The 22756-nt window shown below is 39.0% G+C and overlaps 6 protein-coding genes across 6 annotated transcripts; 2 read left to right on the top strand and 4 right to left on the bottom strand.

The window, feature by feature from the left end:
* Positions 1-2670: 2670 nt before the first annotated feature.
* Positions 2671-6466, top strand: LOC133729979 (fumarylacetoacetase). The gene is made up of 14 exons (XM_062157601.1): positions 2671-2991; positions 3080-3158; positions 3240-3298; positions 3402-3526; positions 3615-3689; positions 4091-4166; positions 4256-4355; positions 4439-4498; positions 4628-4698; positions 4810-4872; positions 4989-5053; positions 5323-5419; positions 5512-5637; positions 6129-6466. The coding sequence occupies exons 1-14, from the start codon at positions 2788-2790 to the stop codon at positions 6186-6188; spliced, it is 1260 nt and encodes a 419-aa protein (XP_062013585.1). The 5' UTR covers positions 2671-2787; the 3' UTR covers positions 6189-6466.
* A 268-nt stretch (positions 6467-6734) lies between these two features.
* Positions 6735-7493, top strand: LOC133729980 (BAG family molecular chaperone regulator 5, mitochondrial). Its single transcript, XM_062157602.1, has one exon. It carries the CDS (start codon positions 6802-6804, stop codon positions 7405-7407), a length of 606 nt encoding a protein of 201 aa, XP_062013586.1. The 5' UTR covers positions 6735-6801; the 3' UTR covers positions 7408-7493.
* A 624-nt stretch (positions 7494-8117) lies between these two features.
* On the bottom strand, positions 8118-8853 carry LOC133731477 (uncharacterized). Its single transcript, XM_062158840.1, has one exon. The coding sequence runs from the start codon at positions 8451-8453 to the stop codon at positions 8118-8120; it is 336 nt and encodes a 111-aa protein (XP_062014824.1). The 5' UTR covers positions 8454-8853.
* A 138-nt stretch (positions 8854-8991) lies between these two features.
* Positions 8992-10691, bottom strand: LOC133733637 (V-type proton ATPase subunit e1-like). The gene is made up of 4 exons (XM_062161288.1): positions 10541-10691; positions 10231-10392; positions 9371-9418; positions 8992-9250 (listed from the first exon to the last, which is right to left on the bottom strand). The coding sequence occupies exons 2-4, from the start codon at positions 10326-10328 to the stop codon at positions 9184-9186; spliced, it is 213 nt and encodes a 70-aa protein (XP_062017272.1). The 5' UTR covers positions 10329-10392; positions 10541-10691; the 3' UTR covers positions 8992-9183.
* A 971-nt stretch (positions 10692-11662) lies between these two features.
* Positions 11663-13057, bottom strand: LOC133733638 (acyl-CoA--sterol O-acyltransferase 1-like). The gene has a single exon (XM_062161289.1). The coding sequence runs from the start codon at positions 13020-13022 to the stop codon at positions 11895-11897; it is 1128 nt and encodes a 375-aa protein (XP_062017273.1). The 5' UTR covers positions 13023-13057; the 3' UTR covers positions 11663-11894.
* A 7828-nt stretch (positions 13058-20885) lies between these two features.
* LOC133729982 (acyl-CoA--sterol O-acyltransferase 1-like) lies at positions 20886-22690 on the bottom strand. Its single transcript, XM_062157606.1, has 2 exons — positions 22547-22690; positions 20886-22442 (listed from the first exon to the last, which is right to left on the bottom strand). Exon 2 carries the CDS (start codon positions 22123-22125, stop codon positions 21016-21018), a length of 1110 nt encoding a protein of 369 aa, XP_062013590.1. The 5' UTR covers positions 22126-22442; positions 22547-22690; the 3' UTR covers positions 20886-21015.
* Positions 22691-22756: the final 66 nt, after the last annotated feature.

Here is a 22756-nt window from a genome sequence, read left to right on the forward strand (position 1 = left end):
AAATGATCCTTGGGCTGTCTAGAATGGATCTGGAAAGTTTCAGCACATTTCGATTTCATTTGGTTAGTCTGCCACCCCTCCTTCCTTGTCTAGCTCGGTTTTTCCTAGCCGAAGTAGGAAAATATGCTAAAGTTGACTTGTCATACTTCCATAGTAGGCTTTATTTAGCCTCTAAATATATATTTCGAGCTTGTCGACAATATATAGCTTGAGCCACTGATATTGGCTCAATTTCTCCAAGACGTGCCTTGTCAGGCCAAAATGTTCATTTTGGGTCCAAACAACCACACTCCAAATTCATACCAATAAATCCCATAACAAATACTAATTACCCAAAAAAGTAAATTACTTTCAGAAATAAAACTTAAAAATAAGAACATCAGCTTTGCAAAAATTAGAGGAAAAAAAAAAGGGGGCCAAACCTGAAAGAGTATATAGTAAGCCGAGCAAGAGGCGCAGTACAAGTCTTAGCCAGAGCTCCGGCCACACCTCCGGCGAGAAGCTGCAACACTGTTCCGATCTGAGACTGCTGTAGAGACTTCGGCTGCGGCTGCGGTAGTGACTACGCGAAGAAGCATCATAATAATACAAATCTACCATCCAATAAGATCACAATAAACCACAAAATCACAAGATCTGAACCGGATCAAAATCCAAAAATCAAAACTTTAATACAAGAATCATTACCCAATATCAAGAACAGGGGAAACTATTATACACAATAAAGGAGCTACCTTTACGATTCAACCTAAGTGCAAAATCATTACGGATCAGCACCGCTTTGAAACACCCAAAGTTGTGAGTCAGCTGGTTTAGTTTCGCATCCATTATCCTCGACCTTTACCCCTCTCTCTGGTTTTGCTTTCGCTTTTCGTTTTTCTTCTCTTCACTCTAGATCTGGGCATCAAATGGCGTTTCGATTGTGCCCCATCTTTGATTTCGAGTTCGGTCGTCGGATATTATAGTTGGAGAAACCGCAATCAGGGTCGGGGTCGAACCGATTCAACCTCCTTCAATCACAGATTATAATTGTCATCAGAAGATCGGGTAGGAGGGCGGAGAAAGCAGGAGGAAGTTGGGTTCGGGGTCGGGGTCGGAGTCGGAGTCGGAGGAGGTAGATGAAGGAGCCGAGGAGGTAGATGAAGGAGGCGATGAAGGTAACAAGAGCGGCGAGTTCGAGTCAGGAGAGAGGCGCTCGAGTTTGGGAGGAGCTCGAGACTGAGCTTAGGGTTTCTGTTTCAGTTTTGGGGGCTTTATTTTTTTCTAAGTGTGAAAAATTTTAAGTTTTAGTCCCCGCGTCCTTGAATTCATTAAAACACTTAGCGCGTCCACGAAAATGAGGTTCCCGCAAATTTTCAAACAAAACTTTTAACACCGGTCATTTTAAGAACCGATGTTAATGGTATACATTTAAATCGGTATTTTTCTAAAACGATGTTAACTTACTTTTTTACATCATGTGCAAGTCTAACCGATTTAAATGAAGTGATGTAAATGAACAGATTTCTAGTAGTGTGGGAAGGACAATTTGGTGGATGCTTCTTGCATATTGTGGTTCAATTGAAACATTCATCGCTTTTGATATGATTGTAGATGACCGAGGTATATTGTTGATATATAGAGGACTAAGTAATCCATAGGCTGCTTCTTGCATATTCTTGTTTGGTTCATACACTGTCGGAAGGGAACTACATACATGGCGTGGAAAGAAAGGATGCTTCTTGCATGTTCTTGTTTGGTTGAACTGAAATGTTCATTGATTCCTGTAGTGTTGATGTGATTGTAGATGACTGAGATAGTTCATTGGCTGCTGCTTATAGTTGGTGGGAGAATCTACATTGTTATATAGGGTGAATATTTTGTTTTGAAGACTTACAGCTGATGATGGCAAGTGTAAAGCACAAAATGATACTAGATATAAAAGTTGATTTTTAGCTGTTACTTTCATGTTTTCTGATGTTCTTAATTTCATATAACAGTGGTTGGTAAGGCTAGCTAGTGAGAAAGTGAAAGCAACTCAAAGCTGCAGAAAGCCAAAAATTGGAATCAGAGACGTAAGGCCGGGATGAGGGGAGCCAATAAAAATTTAGAAGGACTGGAATTCATTTTGGAAATTTGTTATTGTCATGTTTTTGATCTTTGGGTTATATTGACTTTACAAATTGGTTGGGTCTTGACCAACAAATTCATGACCAGCCTTTTACAATATTATGGTTTGAACTTTGAACTTTGAAGATCAGCCCGAGCCCAGTTTCCTTTTGGACTCAGGTGAAACTGTGATGTATAATTATCTTGATCATATACATTTCCATCAACGTTAATCAGTTCCCCACCACTAAAATTTATAAACAATGAATGGTCTGAAAAAATTAAACTCATTTACTATTAATATGGATAATTGTTAGAGATTGGTAGAGTTCAAAATCTAATTTTAAGTTTATTAACTTTCAAAGAAGTTAAATTTTTATTGCTTTCTTTACATTGAAAGGGTAGGCTCTACTGCATCGCTTAACTTTGAAAGATTGGTGGCTGTTGCCCATATCAGCATATCTACCCCATGAGTCCATGACTCGTAAATTAGGGGACCGATGATCACAAGCCTCCAACCACCATACCAAATAAACATAATGGAATAAAATATTACGCTTTTGTCCTTAAAAAAATCCCAACTCTCTATACCTCATCACAGTTCTTGACTCAGGTCAAATCAAACACCTCACTCTGTCTTCTTCTTCCCTCTCTTCTTCACTGCTTTACCTTCAACTTCGCAACGACGCCGTTTCCGGCATGGCTCTCACTTCCTTCATCGAAGTCGACCCGAGCTCTCACTTCCCCATACAGAACCTCCCGTTCGGAGTGTTCAAGCCCGAACCGGCTTCACCGCCTCGACCGGGCGTGGCCATCGGCGATTACGTCTTGGACTTGTCGGCTATCGCCGCCGCCGGCCTCTTCAACGGTCCGATCCTCAGTAACTCCGATTGCTTTCATCAGGTCCGTTGGTTCATTAATCACGATTATTATTATTAGCTGATTAAGTTGAATAATCCAGTAATTGATTGCTCTGTTTTTGGTTCTTTAGCCTAATCTGAACAAGTTCTTGGCCTTGGGACGACCTGCTTGGAAGGAAGCACGTGCCACACTTCAGAAGCTACTTTCATGTATGCTTTAATCTTTTCTTCGATTAATTTTGACCTCATCAAGTTGATGATTGAGTTTGATTTGGTTGATTAATGATGCAGCTACTGAGCCAACATTGCGTGATAATGAAAGTTTAAAGCAGAAATCACTGATTCCATTGGTATGAGGAAGTTGTAATCCGGAAAATTACTATATGTTTATGCAACTTTCGTGTTTTGAGTGTTACAGTGTAGTTCATTTTATGCGTGTTGATGAATGTGTAGAGCAAGGTGGAAATGCTGGTTCCTATGGCGATTGGGGACTATACGGACTTCTTTTCATCGATGCATCACGCAAAGAACTGCGGGACCATGTTTCGTGGTCCGCAGAATGCAATTCAACCGAACTGGTACGTGGGATTTGAAAGTCACAGCACCGAAATTTATCTTCTGTTAGTTTGATTGTTTACATTTTGAAGAAGTTTTATTTGGTGTTAGGTTTCACCTACCAATTGCATATCATGGACGAGCTTCGTCGATTGTTGTCTCTGGAACGGACATTATTCGACCCAGGTCAAACAATTCTTTCATCTGTCTCTATTGTTATTTAGTGTTGGGTGTTGAAGATTGCTGACTGGGTAGTAATAGTTCATTTCTGAAAAATTGGTAGTATATTAGTATTTTGAGGCCATATTTATTATTGGGCATGATATTTTTTTTTTGTAAGGAGGGTGATGGAAAGTTAAATTGTAACACTTAAACCATCAGTTGTGCCTCCTTTGACCTGTTGCATTTTAACTCATGAGTTTTGTGCTTACGCTTTTCCTAAAAGATTATGTAATTGAACAATGATTAAGCTGGACTTCACATCCAAGAGAAATTTAATTCTGTCTAGTGATATATATGTGGCATCACTTGTGATAATTCTTGGGTATTTTAATCTTATATTTCTCTTTCATTGTGTTTTATCACAGAGGTCAAGGAGCTCCTAGTGGAAACTCTACACCATATTTTGGTCCCTCACTGAAACTAGATTTTGAGCTTGAAATGGTCAGCCTTATGCTATTACATTACTATTTAATGCTGTAGAACTCATAAATTTGGTTATTCTCATAATTTATTATCATGTTGCTCAAAAGGCTGCTGTAGTCGGTCCTGGAAATGAATTAGGAAAGCCGGTGGATGTGAATGAGGCAGCAGATCACATTTTTGGACTTGTCTTGATGAATGACTGGAGTGGTATGTTTGTTTCATGTTTCTTTCAGTTCTTGTCCTTCATGTTCTGCAGTTGGTTGTATTTGATAAGAAGTTGGTTTTCACAGCTAGAGATATCCAGGCATGGGAATATATTCCCCTTGGTCCTTTCCTTGGAAAAAGTTTTGGTAAGCACTGAAAACTATTACGCTCCATTCTTATACTCCATTGATAAAGATACAGTACTTGATAGGAGCACTATGCTCAATCAAATGATTGCAAGACTTACTTTTATGTGTAAAATTTGTGAATATTAGGAACTACAATATCTCCTTGGATAGTGACACTCGAAGCTCTAGAACCATTTTCCTGTGATGCTCCCAAACAGGTGTTTCTCATATCTATTTGTTTTGGTGCATATCCCCCTAATTTCGGTTTTGTGTTGTAATTATTGAAGCTGTATTTCATGGTTCTTATATGATGTGTGCTCTAAGTGCAGGACCCCCATCCATTGCCCTATCTGGCTGAAAAGATCTCCAAAAATTATGACATAAAATTGGAGGTACCCTCCCTGCTTGAATTCTTTCAGTTTTGTGAAGCACGTTCATAGATTCTACTTTCTTTTTCCTATGCCATTGCATTGTTGAGATGATGATCAAACTGCCTTTTAACTGCAAGGTTCAAATTAAACCAGCTGGAGAGAAAGACTCATCTGTGGTCACAAAGAGTAATTTCAACCACTTGTAAGGATTTCCTCCCTATTTACATATTCAACAGTGTTTAGTCTTACTTGATACAACTCCTCTGGAGTAATTTTCTTACTTACGATTGTAGGGTATTTTGTATGCATTATCAAGCTTTCTCTAGTGTTAGTCTTCCAACAGGCATCAAAATACTTAGAACAGGATGTCAAATATTCTGCTGAAGAAAACCTATGCTTACGAACTTTTTATTATTTTCCAAGTGTTTTCCCTTTTGCTAATATATGTTAATTTTTGCGACCCATCTGCAGATATTGGACAGTGACTCAGCAGCTGGCACATCATACAATCAATGGTTGTAACTTAAGGCCTGGAGATCTCCTTGGAACTGGGACCATTAGTGGACCTGTACGATCTCAGTTCGTGTTCTTAAATTATGAATTTAACAAATTCCTTTATTTCTCGAGTGAAATTCATATATATCTTGTATCTCCCAACAGGAGCCAGAATCTTATGGATGCTTGCTAGAGTTGACATGGAATGGACAAAAGCAGTTGTCATTAAATGGCGTTACTCGTAAATTCCTTGAAGATGGAGATGAAGTCATCATTACTGGTTTTAGCAAGGTTCTTAAACTTACATGTCCTTTTATTAACTCCAAGTCTCCGATATTTCTGATGTCTGATGCAAATCGTCTTTGCAAATATTACTGAAGGATTATCTTTTAGAAAAAAGAAAAACAAAAGTAAAACGAACATTAGTAAAGGATTAATATTTTGAAAACATTTTTGACAACCTGTTTTGCTCTATAATGATTGTCTTTCCTTTTCATAATTTCTCTGCAAAAGGCACTTGATTTTCAGCATGTTTCCTATCCTTTTATCATGATTCATCAAGCTATTATTTTTGTAGATTTTGCTTCCATTCTCCCAAAGAAATTTATATTTCACATAGTTACTATCCTACTAGATTAAGAACAATTCTGGCTTCTGCTGTGTTTGACATAGAAGTGCTTATACTGGTACAGTAGTAGGCCTAGAGTTATTATAAATCCGCAAGTGCTATTACTCGTTGCAAAGATTCAACTATTGGTATCTAATTATTGTTATCGTCGCAGGGAAATGGCTACAATGTTGGGTTCGGGACATGCTCTGGAAAGATTCTTCCCCCTCTTTGAGCACCTTTTTTATCTCGGCCATCAAATCAAGTATATATCTGTCAACGGCAATATCAAATATAAACTTCGTCGGAGCTCTCCCGTTAAGTGCATGTTGTAATTCCCTCCAAATGTTGTGTAAAACTGTACTACTTACTTCACCGCAGACCGTAACTCCCTTCTTATTTTTCTGTAGCTCTACTCGTACTCTTGACTCTTGAGGAATGCTTATATCTGCTGTTTACTGAATAATACACTTAATAATGGAATATAAAGATCTTGAAAAATGATTTCCTTGACCACAGTGAAACTTGTTTTGAGCAGAAATATAGGCTTTTCCGGATTTGCCTGCTTTTGCATGTGGGTCCCCCTAAATTAACGGTAACGGTGATGATGAGTGGTTTCCTGCTTTTGCATGTGGGTCCCTCTAAATAAACGGTTACGGACCGACGATGAGGATGAACAGTGAGTTCACCCACGCCACTATTACCCGCCAAGAGCTTTCAAGAATCCTCCTAACAGTTTCACTGACCAATATAAAAAAAGAATCCTCCTACAGTTTCCATCCTTTTCTTTCAAAATCTTTCAATTCCAAAACACACACATCTCACTACTTCACTAGCCTTAGCCAAATATGAAACCCTCTCACCGTCGCAGACTCAGCTTCTCCACCTCTTCTACCACTACTACCGTCACCTACACTCTCCGCAATGACCAACCTACCCCTCCCACCTCCACCCCGATTCCCATCACTGTACACGTACCGCAGTCCTCCGCCGCCGCCGTCAAAATCCAATCGGCCTACCGGAGCCACCTGATCCGCAACCTCTACAGGACAATCGCGGCCGTCCATTCCGAGGCCGACGAGTTCCAGCGCCTGATCCAACGGCAGGAGACGGTCGACGCCGTGAGGAGCAGCGAGCGGGAGAAGCTGAGGATGAACGAGGCGCTGATGAAGTTGCTACTGAGATTGGACTCCGTGCCCGGGGTGGACCCCACGGTGAGGGAGGCGAGGAGGAAGGTGAGCCGTCGGATCGTGGGGCTGCAGGAGATCGTGGACGCGATTGTTCAGGAAGACGTGGAGGGGTTCTGGGGTGGGTTTGGGAGGGACTACTGGAACGACGTCGTGGCGGAGATGGAGGAGGGGGTGTGTAGGGAGAGAGGAGGTGAGGAAATGGAGAGGTTCTGTGCTGAGTATTTGGGGTTTCGCTGCTTACAGAGGTTTCTAAGTCAGCCGTGATCTTGTGGCTGCGCTGCCACTGCTTCACCGTGTATACGCTTATAGCTATCATGTTTCTTTTTGTCAATAAAACCTGCTTCGTAAAATTGTCACCCAAAATGCACAAATACATTTTGATCGAGCGGTGTCTTTGGTGTGACTTCACTGATCATCCATCAAAATTTACGAATGAACAAACTTTTATTGGGTGGTGGGCGTTTAGTGTGACTTCATTGATCATCCATAAAATTATCACTCAATTCGGTTGCGTGTCTAACACTGCTTTACCAAAATGCACGATCAAACTTTTATCGAGTGGTGTGCCGTTTAGTGTGTGACTTCACTGATCATTTATAAAATTGTCACCCCTATTGGGTGGTGTATCATTCTAGCGCGACTTCACCGAAATATACAAACCAACACTTTTATCGAGTGTGGTGTGTGCGACTTCACTGAAATGCACAAGGGATTCGCTCAAAAATCAATCACCTACTTAGTTATCGGATCAGACCAAAAAAAAAAAAAAACTAGTTACCGGCTCACAATACTAAGCTAGGCTAGGAGGCCGCAAACCATTTCAACATTGAATACAGTTATACAGATGGTGATGCACTTCATAAGAACTTCACGGTTTCGATCTTAAGATTAACATGCAAATAGATATTAGAACTTCATAAGACATAAAAAGATTTCGACCTTATGATCTAGAGTGAAACAAGCTTGGAGCTCATCTAGTATGATATGCAGCTACACTTGCAGCGTGCCATGCACTTCTTGCAATCGGAAAGTTTTGGGTTGCCGCCACCACAATCACACTTTTTAACGCAGTTCATTCTTGAGCTGCCTCCCCACAAGCATCTAGCCATGCATCGTAGAATTGGCACGCACCTTGGGCAGACGAACTTCATCTGATTAACGATACAGCTTCTACATTCACCGCCTTTAGCCGGACAACTTCTACATCCACCGCCGGTAGTCGGACAAGCCAGTACTTCTGGGAACACAGTCGGCCACAAAAGAAGCAGCACTAGTGGAACAACGGCAAAAGTACTAGGCCTCTTCTCCATGTTATTCTGAAAGTCAGTCCTTGAAGAAATGTTCAGTCTTAGCTTGATAATATATATCTTGTTCAATGGACCACACTAAGGTGTGAGCTGGCTCTAACTGTTATGATCACCTTCTGATTGAGATCAAACGGTTAATCAAATTTCAATTTTTGCCGCTATAGGATTCACTTCAGCCTCTACGAACCACCTCATTTAGTGCCATTGAATGCCATGTCTTGGTTTGCACAAAGTTTTAATCTCATCGCGTTTCTCTATGTCTGCTTCTCTCGAATGCACCATTTCATCAGTGACTTTTGTTCAATGAAGGCCAACACGAAGTAATTCAGGGTTGGTCATGAGAGAAATCGACACATGACACATGATTGTATACACCCGGTGTAGAGAAAAGAAATGTAGTGGTCATCGATGGTGCAAAATATGAATAGTATTTGATAAGAAACCAATAACGCCTCAAGTTTCGAAACGCATCCACGGCTTTATACTTGCGTGTATGAAGAACTTCAATTCCATTTAGACAAAATTGAGGTGACAGATTACATACAGGAGAATTTGAACCTTTATTTCACATTCATAATGAGTGAGGTACACAGAATGGTCTGTCAACTTGTTCCAAGGATGAAACAAATACATCAATACAACATCCTTAGGCCACTTAGAATCCAACTCTCTTCCAAAATTATACATAGAAATCCCGAATGGGAAGTCTGAAAGCATCCTCATATATTCCACCTTACTCTCCTTCACTTAGGATTGGAACAATAAGTGGTTTCATCTGTGCAACGTATACAATTGCCCACCTAACAAGTTTGAAGAGAGCAAGTCAGTAAACTTACTTGGATTAGAACAAATGCATGCGAACAAATTTTGCAACCCAAATTTGAAAAAAGAAGAGGAAAATTTCTGATGGAAATACATACATCATCCAGCAGCACACTACTGCAGTAATAACTAATGTTAGGTGAAGCCTGCACAAGAACAACATTACATTAGCTGCTAGCCATATGAAAGAAGCCGCCTAACAGTAGGAAAGTCAAAGAACTTATCCAACCTCAATGAATGAAAGAAAATTTGAAATATAAGCATTAGTTCTAGATGTAGAGTGAACAATGAAATTGAAGAAACAAGTCCCATTTCTCATCCATTGTAGATGTAAGTTATGAGGATCAAAACTATATTTTCTACATAGATTCAGGATCTGAGGTTCATGATATAACAAATGTAATAAGTAACCAATTAACCCCTCATATATAAACTCGAGCGCATCTCCTTAATGTGCCATTGAGACATTCTCATTGAACTTCTAGATGTATAGAAGATCATGATGAAGACTATTATAAGAGTCTCCCTCTCAAAAAAAAAAAAAACCTGATAACCTTTCAACACCAGAAGTCTCATAGTGCAATGACAATGTCAATTGTATAAAAAGCCATAAAACCAAAATTATAGCCATTGCGACACATTCATCAGAGGATCCTAGACAAACCAAACCAGGTTACTACCATGTTTCAGTTTCCTAAGTTAAACAATAGAGCCACTCAGAAATCATTGTCCAATCTTTAAACAACCAGATTTGATGAAAATTGGTTTCGCTGGCATAACCAGCATACAGACTATAACACTTTCAACAATCTGATCAGCTCAGCAAACACACTTCTCTGATTGAAATCAATAAACAAAGCTAAAAAGCTACGATCTTTGGATTCACATGATAAGGCTCTATGACAATCAATCAATAAAAAGAGGAAACTAGTTCAAATACAGCAAATGTGAGACGTACAAATTAGCAGAAGCGCCTCTGCTGCAGCAGATTCTGACCATAAGCGAAGCAATCACTCCCACCATTGCAAATATCAGAGTTGTCACCGCGAAACCCATTACGACTTTCACAGATTCAAACACTTTCTTCAGGCAATCCAATCCAAAAACAGTAGAAGCTGATCTGCAAGTTTCATGAATTCTAAAGATCAGAACTAAAGGAAATTCGAAACAGGGTTGAATGAGCTAAAATTCTAACTGGGTCTTCTTCAACAAAATTAACAATATGGAAATGAGAGGTAGAAATCCCAAGAGAGAAAGTAAGAGGGTACCTCGATCGATTTGGTTGTTTTCTCGATGTGAAAGAAGCTTCAACTTCTCCCCAAGTTTTGTTCTGAGAAACAAATTTGGGCCGTGACTATATAGATGAGCCCAGTTACCGAAACTAGCCCAAGATAGATGTTCATGGACTCATGGCCTGCTCCAAAGCCTCCTTTTTTTTTTTTTTGAGAATTGCTCCAAAGCCTCTTGATTAGTCAAAAACTCAAAAAAAGTAAGGTCAAAATTCCACCCTCATGCTTCTCACTTTTGACCTTTACTGGTTATGTTTCTTTCAAGATAAAGAGTAAAAAATGTTGTGTCTAGAAAAGTATGATGATCGCAAAGAAACATAGAATTGGTTGCACTTCAACATCTGCAATTATCTGCGTTTGGGTCAAAATGTAGAAAAATGTATGGACTAGAGTAGCATTAATTACCATTTTCCACATGTTACGGTAGAAGCAATTATGTTAGTACCGGAGGTGATAGGGACGAAGTACGAACCACTCCAAAAGCAGTAATTGAGGGCCCAATAATGTGACCACTTTAGCACGTACACGTATTTCTTTCACTGTCTAGCGACCATCTGATTGGTGATTGGTAATGTCTATGTTCATCCTTTCATTGATTTTCGCTTTTGTCGGATTTGAGATTGATGTGGTCGCCCGATCATCTTTCTAACCTCGTGGTGTACCGAATGTTGTGTAGCTCCTTTAAAAAGATATGTTCATGCATGTTGGTCCAACTTGTGTTATAAGTAGTCGATAATAACTTCGGATTGTATTATTCAAACTACTTGTAATATTTTCTTCTGTTTAATGAAATTTCATTTAAAATCAAAACAAAAATTCTACAGCAAAAGCAAAAACAAAAGAAAATGCAAATCTCACTTTCTAATTTATAAAGCAAATGCCCCTCAAGTAGTTCTAGAACATAATGAAAACGGCCAAAGCCAACCATCATGATCGAACCCCACCTTATGTATTAATCAACAATCTTTAACACTAAAGTGTTTAAATCATTACGATGCGCTGCTCATGACATAATCTCAAAGCAAATCTCACTTTCTAATTTATAAAGCAAATGCCTCTTAAATAAGGAAAGCAAAAGCAAATTGGAATAGCTATACTGTCTTTGGCCATTTAATCAACTTTCAATTCAATAATGACAAAGTAGGCGTGGGAAAAATTGGTCTGAATTTAATCAGATTATGACATTGATGCACTTATAGTCTCTTTAGATCGTACAGGCCACCAAACTGAAGAAAATGCAATTATTCTTAACAAAATGTTCCTCTTTTAATTAAGATAATTGCTCAGTGACACAGACTACAGTAATTAATTATAAATGAAAACGTGCATTGATCTATCTACTAACTATGCTTAAGAGAGAGTTGACATTGAGAAAGTCACCAACATGCTTCATGAACTCAATGAAGGAAATGTACTCCCTATACGCCATGACGTCCGCCTGGCACCGCCCCATCAGCGCCGGCAAAAACAGCCACAAACCGGTGACCACCACAAACGTCATCGCCAGCGGCCCCGACACAGCGGCCGGCATTCTCCACTTACTCCCCCTAAACGCCTTCTTAACAATAAGCTCAATAGACAAACAAACACCATGGAGGAGAAAGAAGCACGTGAGATCCCATGTGGGCTTGGTCCGACCAATGTAATAGAATACGAACTCATGCATCACCGCAGACACGAGAAAGGTCGCGAGCACTGCTGGTAGAGGGGCCCACTCTTTCCCGATCCAACGGCTGGAAATGTTCCGGACTGGTTCGTACACGGTGGGGTGCAGGATCCTGTTGACCATGATGTTCCACCTCCTCCCCCAGAAGTCCTGTAGAGAGGTGGCGAGGTAGGGCTCGTCAAACTGCGGCTCGAAGTCGACACCCAAAAAGACTCGAGCCCCAGCTGCGACAAAGGCCAAGACGAGCTCTAAACCGGTGTACATGTAAATGGCGTAAAGAAACATAAGGATCTTGGGGTGGATGGACTCCTTGTTGTGGAAAACTTGAACCGAAGTAGCGAATATCAGAGCCTTTGTGGCGTAGTTGAGAGTGGACTTCTGGCCCTTCTTTTGATTTTGAGCTTTTTCGGAGTCTGTTCGGAACTTGATGGGGAGACAAGCCAAGGGGATGAAATGAGCGAGGGGCGGGTCAGACGATAAGGGGCCTTTGCCGAAAGCGAAGAGGAGGAGCTTGAAGTTTGCGAGCCAACAGAGAAAGAAGGAGGAGGGGCCGCCGAGGAAGATGGTGGTGAGGTGAAGAGGGAGATAGAAGAAGAAGAAGAATACAGGAAGTACGAAGAGAAGTCTGGTGGTTCCCGGAGAAGTTAGGTTTCCGATGGTGTGGCAGTAGGATAGGGATGCGACGACTAAGGTCCATACCATAACGAAGTTGGGGATCTCTCCTTCCATTGTTTTCTGTGAGAGAGTTTCAGAGAGGTTTTGAGGTGAGTGAGTGGAGAGGGAGCTGTTTCGCATTTTATAGGTGAAACTGTAGGATAATGGTCGCTAGATTTGTGGTGCTTTTGTTTTTATTTTATTGTTAGAAAAAATTTCACAAATTGTCAGCCGATTATGACTCATTTGACACTTTGGTTACTCAACTATGACACTTTGGTCACTCAACTATTACACTGTCAATCACTTTAGTCACCCAATGAGTATTTTTTTTTACTGAAAAAAATTAACAAAGTGACTAAAGTGATTGATAGTGTAATAGTTGAGTGATCAAAGTGATATTTGAAACTTGAGTGACCAAAGTATCAAATGAGTCATAGTTGAGTGACCATTTATGAAATTTTTCCTTCTTGTTATTCCTTTTCTGTAGTCGCCGGGTACGACCCTTGGTCGAAAGAACTTGACTAACCAATAGATGGATTTGTATTAAATTGCTAGAAGTGAATTAATTATATGTTGTAACCAGGAGCAGCGTAATTATTTAAACACTTTAGCGTTATAGATTCTTGATTAATAATTCATACATAAGGTGGGGTTCGATCATGATGGGTGGCTTTGGCCGTTTTCATTATGTTTTAGAACCACTTGAGTTGCGTGCGTAACTTTTTACCATTTGTTAATTTCGGGTAATGATTTTCACCTTTGTCTTTCAAAACTACCTTTTTCTTTCAGTGGCTGTGTAATGCATTTTCTTTTCTGCTTTTCTTACTATCACCTTATTTTTACTCATCTTTCCAACTATTGAAATTCCAATATCCGTGAGTGTTAAGGGTCAAATTTCCAATTGTATCTACTTCATTATCATCACTTTCATGTCAAAACGGAGCCTGTTTGTTCATGTGGAGCTCTTCCATCGTTTTAAAGGCTGGGAACAAACTTTCTGCTCGAGGTTCACGTTCATGGCAATGACAGAAACCTGAGTGTTGTGTAGATTATGCCAATAGATACAGAAGCAAGTTTGCGAGCATACAAGAACTAAAAGTCCTAAAAAAAAAAAAAAAAAAAGTTTCCAGTGGGACTGGACATTATAATCAAAATACGATTATTTAATCTAGACATTCAAACGAAAAAAGATATGTGGGACTAGTTAATCAAAATACAATCTAGACATTATTACCTAAGGTGATCTGTGGGATGCACCGATGAAACATTCATTGAAAATGTGAAAGAGACATTAATCCAAGATAAATAATGTTTCAATGGGGTTAGTTAGAGCTCAAGTGGTTGCTTATTTGTTATTCAATTGCATTTACCTTTTCACCCAAAGTTTAAGGTTAGATGCATTGCATAATATATAAATACTAGATTCTCGACTTGACCTGGTAATAATCGACGAGCCAGTCCAGCCAGCCAAGGGTGCCGGTCAAAGTAGCACGTTTTCTCCTAGTCGAGAGACTAATTAATTAAGTAGTTGAGAACAGTTTTCAATTCGGTCATATCGATCGAATAATAATGTTACTATCATGTAGCCTCCTATATACTATAGTATGATCATAATCCAACCATTTGTATCATTGCGGGTGTCCTTCAAATGGAAAAGGATTTCAACGTAACAATAACGACGTACGTACGTATACTACTACATAGTTACCGACAGTCTAGTTACCGACAGTATTCGACCATGACTAGGTAAAAAATGTTTTGCTAACCAGAAAGTCTGGGGTTCCATGTGAGAGCTAGGAGCCTAGGAATCATATTACAAGTATATATCAGCATATGCACATTTACATAAATACAAATGTAGAATTGCAGAAGTTCTTTGTTAATTAATTTACTATATAAGGTTTTCATATTTTGATCACTTTTAGATCACATATTCACATCTTAACCGTTCAGTTTTTAGGTCTTAATGTATAGATCAGTTTTACAAAATTTTAGCCAAATTGATGATCGTTAATGCATCCAAAATTACAATTTACCATTATAAACACGAATGGTTCAGGTTGGACAGATTCAGTTTGTTCATTGATTTAATCGAGTTCGATACCTTAATGATCATCAAATTGGCTGAAAATATGCAGACGTGAGCTATACATTAGGACCTAAAACCTGAACAGTTAAGATGTGAATATGTGATCGAAAAATTGTCAAAATATGAAAATTCGCTCCTTAGCTAAGGAACGGACCTCCATTCCTGCAAATTCCTATATATATATATATATATATATATATATATATATATATATACACACACACACACACTAATACTGAGAATCATATCTCTCTCTCGAGAAACCCTAAGGCTTGCGGCGGCAAAGGCATCTCCAACCCTCATCCAGTGGCTCTCCGGTGTCTCTCTGACGTCGTGGGGATGCTGCCGGACGGGCGACACATGGTCTAAGCTCTATGGGATCTTTGCTTGTGGTTTTGATGGTGGTAGCTGTACCTCGTCGGATCGAGGCAGCTTGGGGCTGGAGGCTTATGACGAGGAGGCGGCTGGGTTTCTCTCCTGACGGCAACGGCTTAGTTTTTGCTCCAGACAACGGCGTTTTGTGCGGTCTGTGCCGGGTTCGGGTGGATTCAAACGGTGGTGCAGATCGTCCTCGTTTCTGGGCTGGACGTGTGAACGGAGGTGATGGCGTCAGGCAGCGATGGCGTCGGGGGCGAGGAAGTCAGGTGGCGTTTCGCGTCGGGCGGCGATGGCGAGGAAGTCAGGCTGTTTTTTCGCGTCGGCGCGACGATGGCGTCGTGGAGCTTGAAGGCTCTGTGCTGTGGAGTGATGATGGGCTGGGCTTCACTGTTGGGCCGTGGCTGAATATCCCTATTGGGCTTTCGGGCTTTCTATTTGGGCTGGGGTTTTTGCCCTAGGTCCATCCCTATGTTTTTAGTTTATCTATTTACAATAATTTCCTTGTATTAGGAAGCTAAGCATTTATGTGCTATGTCTCTCTAGCGTCTCTGGAGTAGTACCGAAGGAGGATATTCGCTAGTTCTACGTATTGAATGTATAATGAGTAGGACTATATGTACGTACCACTTGTGGGTACTACCACTAGCTTATTGTCTGTCTATGTCCTTAAATGACAACGGAAGGGTATGTAACGGCCTATTCTGGCTTGTGATGAATATATTACTTCGCCCCCGTGGCATTACTCAAAAAAAAAATACTGGGAATCATATTATGGGTCCGGATCCTGTGACACAATTTTACATAATTTTTGACACTTCTTCTAAGCCCTTAAGATTAAAAACATTGAGTAGCTCAGATTAATTTTGTGAATGATGTCACACAAACTTATAGATGATTGGACAAATGACGTGGCATTAAATTAATTTTATAACAAATAGATTAAGATTAAACTTATGTTCTATAAGAATATAAAATGAAAAAGAAAATTACAATTATATAAACAAAATACCGATTAAAAAGAAAATTAGAAGAACAAGGAAGAACCCTAACTCTATCTCAATTGACCTATGACAATACAATAGCAGGTTGATTCTCAAACCTGCTAAATGTTGCAACATCGATCAGATCCTCAAAACAATATAATCTAACATTTGACTTGCTCCTCGTTCCAATATTTTTCAAACACAAACCAAAACTCCAAAAGTTTCTACCTGAATTAGACATTAACATGTTGTTCGTTCCATCACTGCAGACAAATAAACATTAGAAATTCATCTGAATAGGCATTAATCTACTGCTCTACCCAGCAATATGAAGGGGCACAAAAGATGAAATGCACAAGCGTGGCAAGTTTAAAAGAGCAATTAGTCCAATCAAGATTCATTCCCAAAACACCTTAATTTTAAATGCTCTACACACATTCAATGCTTTGCATTACAGTTTAGCATCTCATCCAATTATACCTTTTTTTTCATATAAATTTTCTCTTCTTTGAGACTAATTTGCTTACCAGTTTTGTAAATTAGTTTACCTGTAGAAGACAGTCAATGGAGATAGAGCTAGGGTTCTTCTACTTTTTTTTTTTCCTAATCGTGTTCTTCTATCTGTTCATCTAATTGAAATTTTTTTTGTTTGTTTTTCATTTTATGTCTTCTTATAAAAATAAAAGTTTAATCTAATTTTTAAGTAATTTGATGCCACATAATCTTCTGGTTTGTTGACATCATTCACAAAATTAATCTGAGCCACTCAATATTTTTAATCTTAAGGGCTCAGAAGAAGTGTCAAAAATTGTGTAAAATTGTGTGCGACAGGAGCATGCACATGTACATAACGCATATGCAGGATTAATTGCAGAAGTTCTTGGTCAATTAATTGATTATAAATATACTAATAGTAATACTAATGCAAAGTTAGGGCCAGCTGCTTTTCCTCGGAGGTACAAAGAATATGTTCTTCAAAATACATATATAGGTGATGGAATCCATGTGCTCATATTATTTTACTAATGGGATTTCTGAATTAAGAATTTTTAGTATTTCTTAATTAATTTATTGATGATACGTTTGTATTTTATGGACAAGGTATTATCCCTTTTTGTGGTTCGATCCCATTATTCTTCCCTTGTCCTCAACCGCGTACTTTGGAGAAGATCGATCGATATCGTATATATGCAGTGATATATGTTCCATTTTTCATAGCTAGCTAGATAATTTGTATGAAATTTGATTTCCAGCTTAATTAGTGCAAATGTTTGGATCTTGAGAAAGATCTAAAACTTTCGCTCTCATGCATCAGACGTATTAAGGCATCTATATTAGCTAAAGCTTGGGAGGTCAAATTCGATCACCATCATTATTTGTATATTAATTAATATTTGCTGCCATTAGGACAAATATTAGCGCCAAGCAATTTGAAGGAGAATACTCGGAGTATTTCTGTTTTTCCGAGATGAATTGACTTTTTCTTGGTGTATACTTGACTAAGCGCTTTGAATAGATGAAATACATGAGTGTTCTTTTCATCAAATGGAAAAAATAAAATATAAAATACATGCGTACTTGTATATCATCTTTTGTTTATTACTTTTGAAAATAAAGATGAAACTCAGACAAATTGACACGTTACTTAGATGTTGATGCTCATACCTCTATTATTGTTTGGAACAGACATACACTAGTGATCGATGCGTTTATTGACTTGGAATGAAAAAAATCATGAATCGGAGACAACTGAAATGGATGAATGAGGAAATCGATATGGGAATCATTCATAAACTCATACCCTCTTGGTTATCAAATTAAGGGGCATTCAATAATCAATTCCTGATAATGAGATGTGACCCACACATATTCCAATACTTATATATGTTTATTAACGCATGAAAACTCATACCTCGGAATCATTGCCTTTATTTTCATTCTCATTACAAGTAAGTAAACGTATCATAGGAGTTTAGGAGAGACTTGTACATGTTCATTATAAACCCCAGTTAGAATATGTACTACTTGTCTTAAATACTCAAATATCACATTATTAATAACAATATACAGGAGTCCATCTAAACATATATAATCTTTGATTAGTAAAAGTATTGATCTAAGTACGTATATTTGTTCAACCTGTGGCCTCTTAAACATTCCGCTCCTTTGAGCAAATGCACCGCAATTGGTCTTGCCTAAGCCCAAAATCAAATAAAATCCATGCACCGCATGGCTTATTGCTTGATTAGAACCCTGGTCGACCAAGCCCACTGGCAGCTTTTGCCTCTTGATCAGGCTGACCAATCTAGTGGGGCCTATGTAATTAAAGCAGATGAAACACTTTATTATATCTACTACATTTTCCTCTTCCCACTTTTGACCTTGCTACAGAAGGATAGGAAGAAGACAGAAACAGAGAAGAAGAGGAAGAAGAAAGAGAAGCAGAAGCAAGGGCAAAACTGAGAAGAAAAAAAAATGAATGATATGCTCATATTTTTCTATATTTCTATGCCTCTTAATCTTGGTTTTTATGTTTAGTTCTCCTTATTTATGATTCATTTAAAAGTAGGTTTGTTTCGTAGAAAGAAGAAAAGAAGCTAGAATGAGCTAAGTAGGATTGAAAGGCAATGTGCAATCTGAGACTGGGAATCTATCTGTGCAGAACACCCAACTTCGTCGAATTACTGGGAAATGGTCGGATCGAATCAAACAATGAGCCTTATATGCATGGAAATCTACGGATGTCTACTTTCTGTAGAATTTTACGGATCTCAATTTCGATACTTCTGGAGAAAGTTATGATTATTTGAGTGAAGATAGGTCGGACAGGAAATCTGCTCGGGAATTTACAACAATTCGTGGAGAACTCAAGTTCCGTAGCACAAGATCGCCAATCCTAATGTTTCAAGGAAGTTAATTCAAATGAGGATTCAATGATGAACTTATTCCTACTTCTACAAGAGATATTTCAAGGTTTTCCCATTCCAAATGAAGAAAGGAATCTAAACCCAAGTTTTACAAGGAAACATGAAGCCAAAGATGAGCAGAAATCTTCCCTATATAAGGGAGCATAAATTTACATGAGAAGGGAGTCTTGGAGCACATTGAAAATGCCTAAGGAGCGGAGACGACTCATCCATCTTCCATTTATTTTCCTTTCCATTCTTTTTATGTTTTTCCTATGTTTTACTTAGTTATCTTTTGTTAAACTTTTTCTAGGGTTAGGATGATGCCTTAGCATGATTGTTCATGTGTTTTGATGTTTTATTGATGGATTTATAGTTTTTTTTTATGATGAATGCTTAATCACTATTTGAATTGATGCTTTATGTTTAAGTTCTTTGATTGATCACCTTAGGACTTTGCATATAGTAATTGGAAGATAAATTTGAAGCAGAGATGCAATATAATTTGATTAGCTTCTTGTGATTAAGTGTGGTAAATTAAATTATTACTTGAGAAAGACTAATGGTTTGCTTGATTCCCTTGTTTTCTAAAGCGTAATGAGTCTTGCATGTTAAATTTATACCTGAGAAGGATAAACTGCATAGTTAGGATATAAGATCTTTACCCAAGAGGGAAAGCATCATACACTTAAGGAAAACTATGGTCTAGAGTACCTGAGAAGGACTTAGATACGGGAATTATCATCTAGATAAACAAAATAATTTGTTAATTGCATTGAAACATAAATAAGATTGTTAGTGGTTGATTCTGAAACCCTAGGTTTTATCATTATTTGTTTCTTTCTTTCTGTCTTTAATTTTCACATTATTTGTTTAGTCGAAAACCTTAAAACCGTATCTTCTTTAGTTTGATTGTTTATGTGTTTTTGTGTTTGGATTAATTAAGTTTGGATTTAAATTGATTATCAATCCTCAGTTGAACGACCTCGTACTTGCACACTATACTAACGACGATTCGTGCGCTTGCGAGTTTAAATTAAAATTTCACAACAATGAACTTTGCAGAAGATGATTGAGAAGTAAAAGTCTTGCCTTTTAGGGGTCCACCAAAAACATGAAAGGCAAAAGCAAAATCAATGAATAGTGCATAATTAGGAGGCAAAACCTCTCATTTTGCTTTTGCCTTTGCCTGATGCGGTGCACTTGCTCTTACGATGTGCATGCAGTATTTCATCTATTAGAAGACATTCTAATGAACATGAATTACCAATGATGAGATTAATAAACATGACAACTTGTTATACTTTCATGATTTGACATGCTGGTATGTGTCATAAAGCACTTAAAAAATACTATGTCATTCCGAAATATGTTAAAACTAGTTAACATTATTTTAATTTTTGAAATTTTCCTCTATCGTAGGCTCAACATCCGCAAAACATAATCTTTTGGTATTGAGTCTTCATATCTCCGAAGAGGCCATATTCGATCACCATCGGCAATAGCTTTTCTTGGTCAATAGCTTTGTTCTAGTCAATATCATATGTATGTCAATCTCGTTAATTGGGGAAGAGTAGCAGACTTAAATTGAAACGTCTTTCTCACAAAAAGCATATAACTATAGTGAGACTAACACACTCATAAATTGAGAAGAAATTTGAAGATTATTTGAATATATCAAAATCAGATTAAGAAAGGCATACATGTAGGCGAGCCAGCTGGTTAGGTACTCTCGTGTGTGCTTGTTTTCTATGCTACTTGTGTCAAAATTTAAGCTATGTCGTGGATTTCATCACGTTAGAAATGAAAGCACGACCTACATTCTTCACAAATGTGCCGGCGGCGGCGTACTCCTCCAACGCCCTCACATCCGCCTTACACCGGAGCAGTGCAGGCAAGAAGAGCCAGAACACGGTGGCCGTCACAAATGCAACCGTCAACGGTCCCGATATCAGCCTAGGCAACTGGAACCTTCGTGAAGCAACTGTCTTCTTGACGGCGATCTCAACCACCAAACACACCCCGTGGAGGAGAAAGAACCAGGTAACTTCCCATGTGGGACTCATACGCCCAAGGTAGTAGAATATGAGCTCGTGCATGATTGCCGACACCACAAAAGTCCCCATTACGGCCGGTAGAGGGGCCCATTTGCGCCCCACTACACGTGTTGCCACTGTGAGAACAGGCTCGTATACGGAGGGGCGGAGAATGCTGGTGACCATGATGTTCCACCTTCGGCCCCAAAAGTCTTGGAGCGAAGATGCAAGGTATGGTTCATTGAACTGTGGCTCGAGTTCGAGTCCCATGACAAGTCGAACCACAGATGCAACTACAACCAGGATGATTTCCAATGCAAAATAAATGTGGAAGCAATACATGACCCATAGGAGCTTTGGATGAATATGCTCACTGTAGTTATATACTCGTACCAACAAACCCAAAAGTAGGCCCTTGGTTGCGTAATTTATGAGGGATTTTTGGCCCTTTTTGGGCATTCCTGGAAATGGCTTTTCTTTGTTGTGGCCATTTTGGTCATGGGATTTTGGAACTGGGTTTTGTTGGATCTTGATCGGCAAGCAAGCGACGGCGATGAAACGGGGAAGAGAGATTGAAGGGTCGGAAGATAAAGGGCCTTTTCCGAAAGCGAAAAGCAAGAGCTTGAAGTTGGCAAGCCAAGCAATGAAGAAAGCAGTGGTGCCTCCAAGATGTATGGAGGCCAAGTGAAGAGGAAGGTCTAGAAAGAGGCACACAATTGGAAGTATACACAAGAGTCTTGGAACTCCTTTTGGCACAAACTTTGGTAATACATAGCAGTAGCATAGAGATAAGAAAACTAAGAGCCATACCTTGATGAAGCTTCCCATCTCACCTAGCTCCATCATCATTTTCTCCCAGATGAACTAGATCTCAATCTCGATCACTTTGCTATTAGATCTTATGGATCCAAAATGGCGACACGATCAGTAAATGCATCGAAAATTCGGATAACTTGACCTGAGATCAGTCTGGCAGTTTGGATGTTTGACCAGATAAGTAAAGAAAGCAGAGAGCCAGAGAAGATGATAGCTTCAAATGGGAGATATTTTTTTGGAGTTGTGAAGCTAAAGTTGAGTCTGGAACGACTGGCTATTAATAAGGGGCCGTCCAGGCCTTTGCCGTATCAACCAAGAACACTATTTGACATATGAATCAGAATTTAGTCCTAACCAAAAGCAACGAAAATATCAGTGGAGACCAACAAAATGGAATCAAATCTAAACACGACTTTGGCCTCTGTATTCACATACAGCAAAGGAAACTACCTACCTTCATGAAAGCCTTCCACCCTGTATTGCATTTGCTCTACTCTTTCAAATCCGTGAGTTCTTGACATCACTCATTGACATATAATTCCTCATCCTTATTTTCCAAACCATCGCCCTTCCAACTTTGAATCCACTAATTCTGCAGCCACTGGTTTGCAAGTCTGGGTCAAAAATGACCAACTCAAAATTCCTAGTGCATCTTGCTCTAAAC

The sequence above is a fragment of the Rosa rugosa genome, chromosome 2 (genome assembly GCF_958449725.1).
Source record: "Rosa rugosa chromosome 2, drRosRugo1.1, whole genome shotgun sequence".
NCBI lineage: Eukaryota > Viridiplantae > Streptophyta > Magnoliopsida > Rosales > Rosaceae > Rosa > Rosa rugosa.

Excerpts from the sequence above, each read along its gene's own strand:
- LOC133731477 (XM_062158840.1), bottom strand. The coding sequence starts at position 8,453 with ATGGAGAAGAGGCCTAGTACTTTTGCCGTTGTTCCACTAGTGCTGCTT.
- LOC133729980 (XM_062157602.1), top strand. The coding sequence starts at position 6,802 with ATGAAACCCTCTCACCGTCGCAGACTCAGCTTCTCCACCTCTTCTACC.
- LOC133733638 (XM_062161289.1), bottom strand. The coding sequence starts at position 13,022 with ATGCGAAACAGCTCCCTCTCCACTCACTCACCTCAAAACCTCTCTGAA.
- LOC133733637 (XM_062161288.1), bottom strand. The coding sequence starts at position 10,328 with ATGGGTTTCGCGGTGACAACTCTGATATTTGCAATGGTGGGAGTGATT. Across the intron at positions 9,419-10,230 it reads AGAGGCGCTTCTGCTAATTT|GCTTCACCTAACATTAGTTA; the intron begins GTACGTCTCACA and ends GTTCTTGTGCAG. Across the intron at positions 9,251-9,370 it reads GTAGTGTGCTGCTGGATGAT|GTGGGCAATTGTATACGTTG; the intron begins GTATGTATTTCC and ends CAAACTTGTTAG.
- LOC133729982 (XM_062157606.1), bottom strand. The coding sequence starts at position 22,125 with ATGATGATGGAGCTAGGTGAGATGGGAAGCTTCATCAAGGTATGGCTC.
- LOC133729979 (XM_062157601.1), top strand. The coding sequence starts at position 2,788 with ATGGCTCTCACTTCCTTCATCGAAGTCGACCCGAGCTCTCACTTCCCC. Across the intron at positions 5,054-5,322 it reads AAGAGTAATTTCAACCACTT|ATATTGGACAGTGACTCAGC; the intron begins GTAAGGATTTCC and ends ACCCATCTGCAG. Across the intron at positions 5,420-5,511 it reads CTGGGACCATTAGTGGACCT|GAGCCAGAATCTTATGGATG; the intron begins GTACGATCTCAG and ends ATCTCCCAACAG.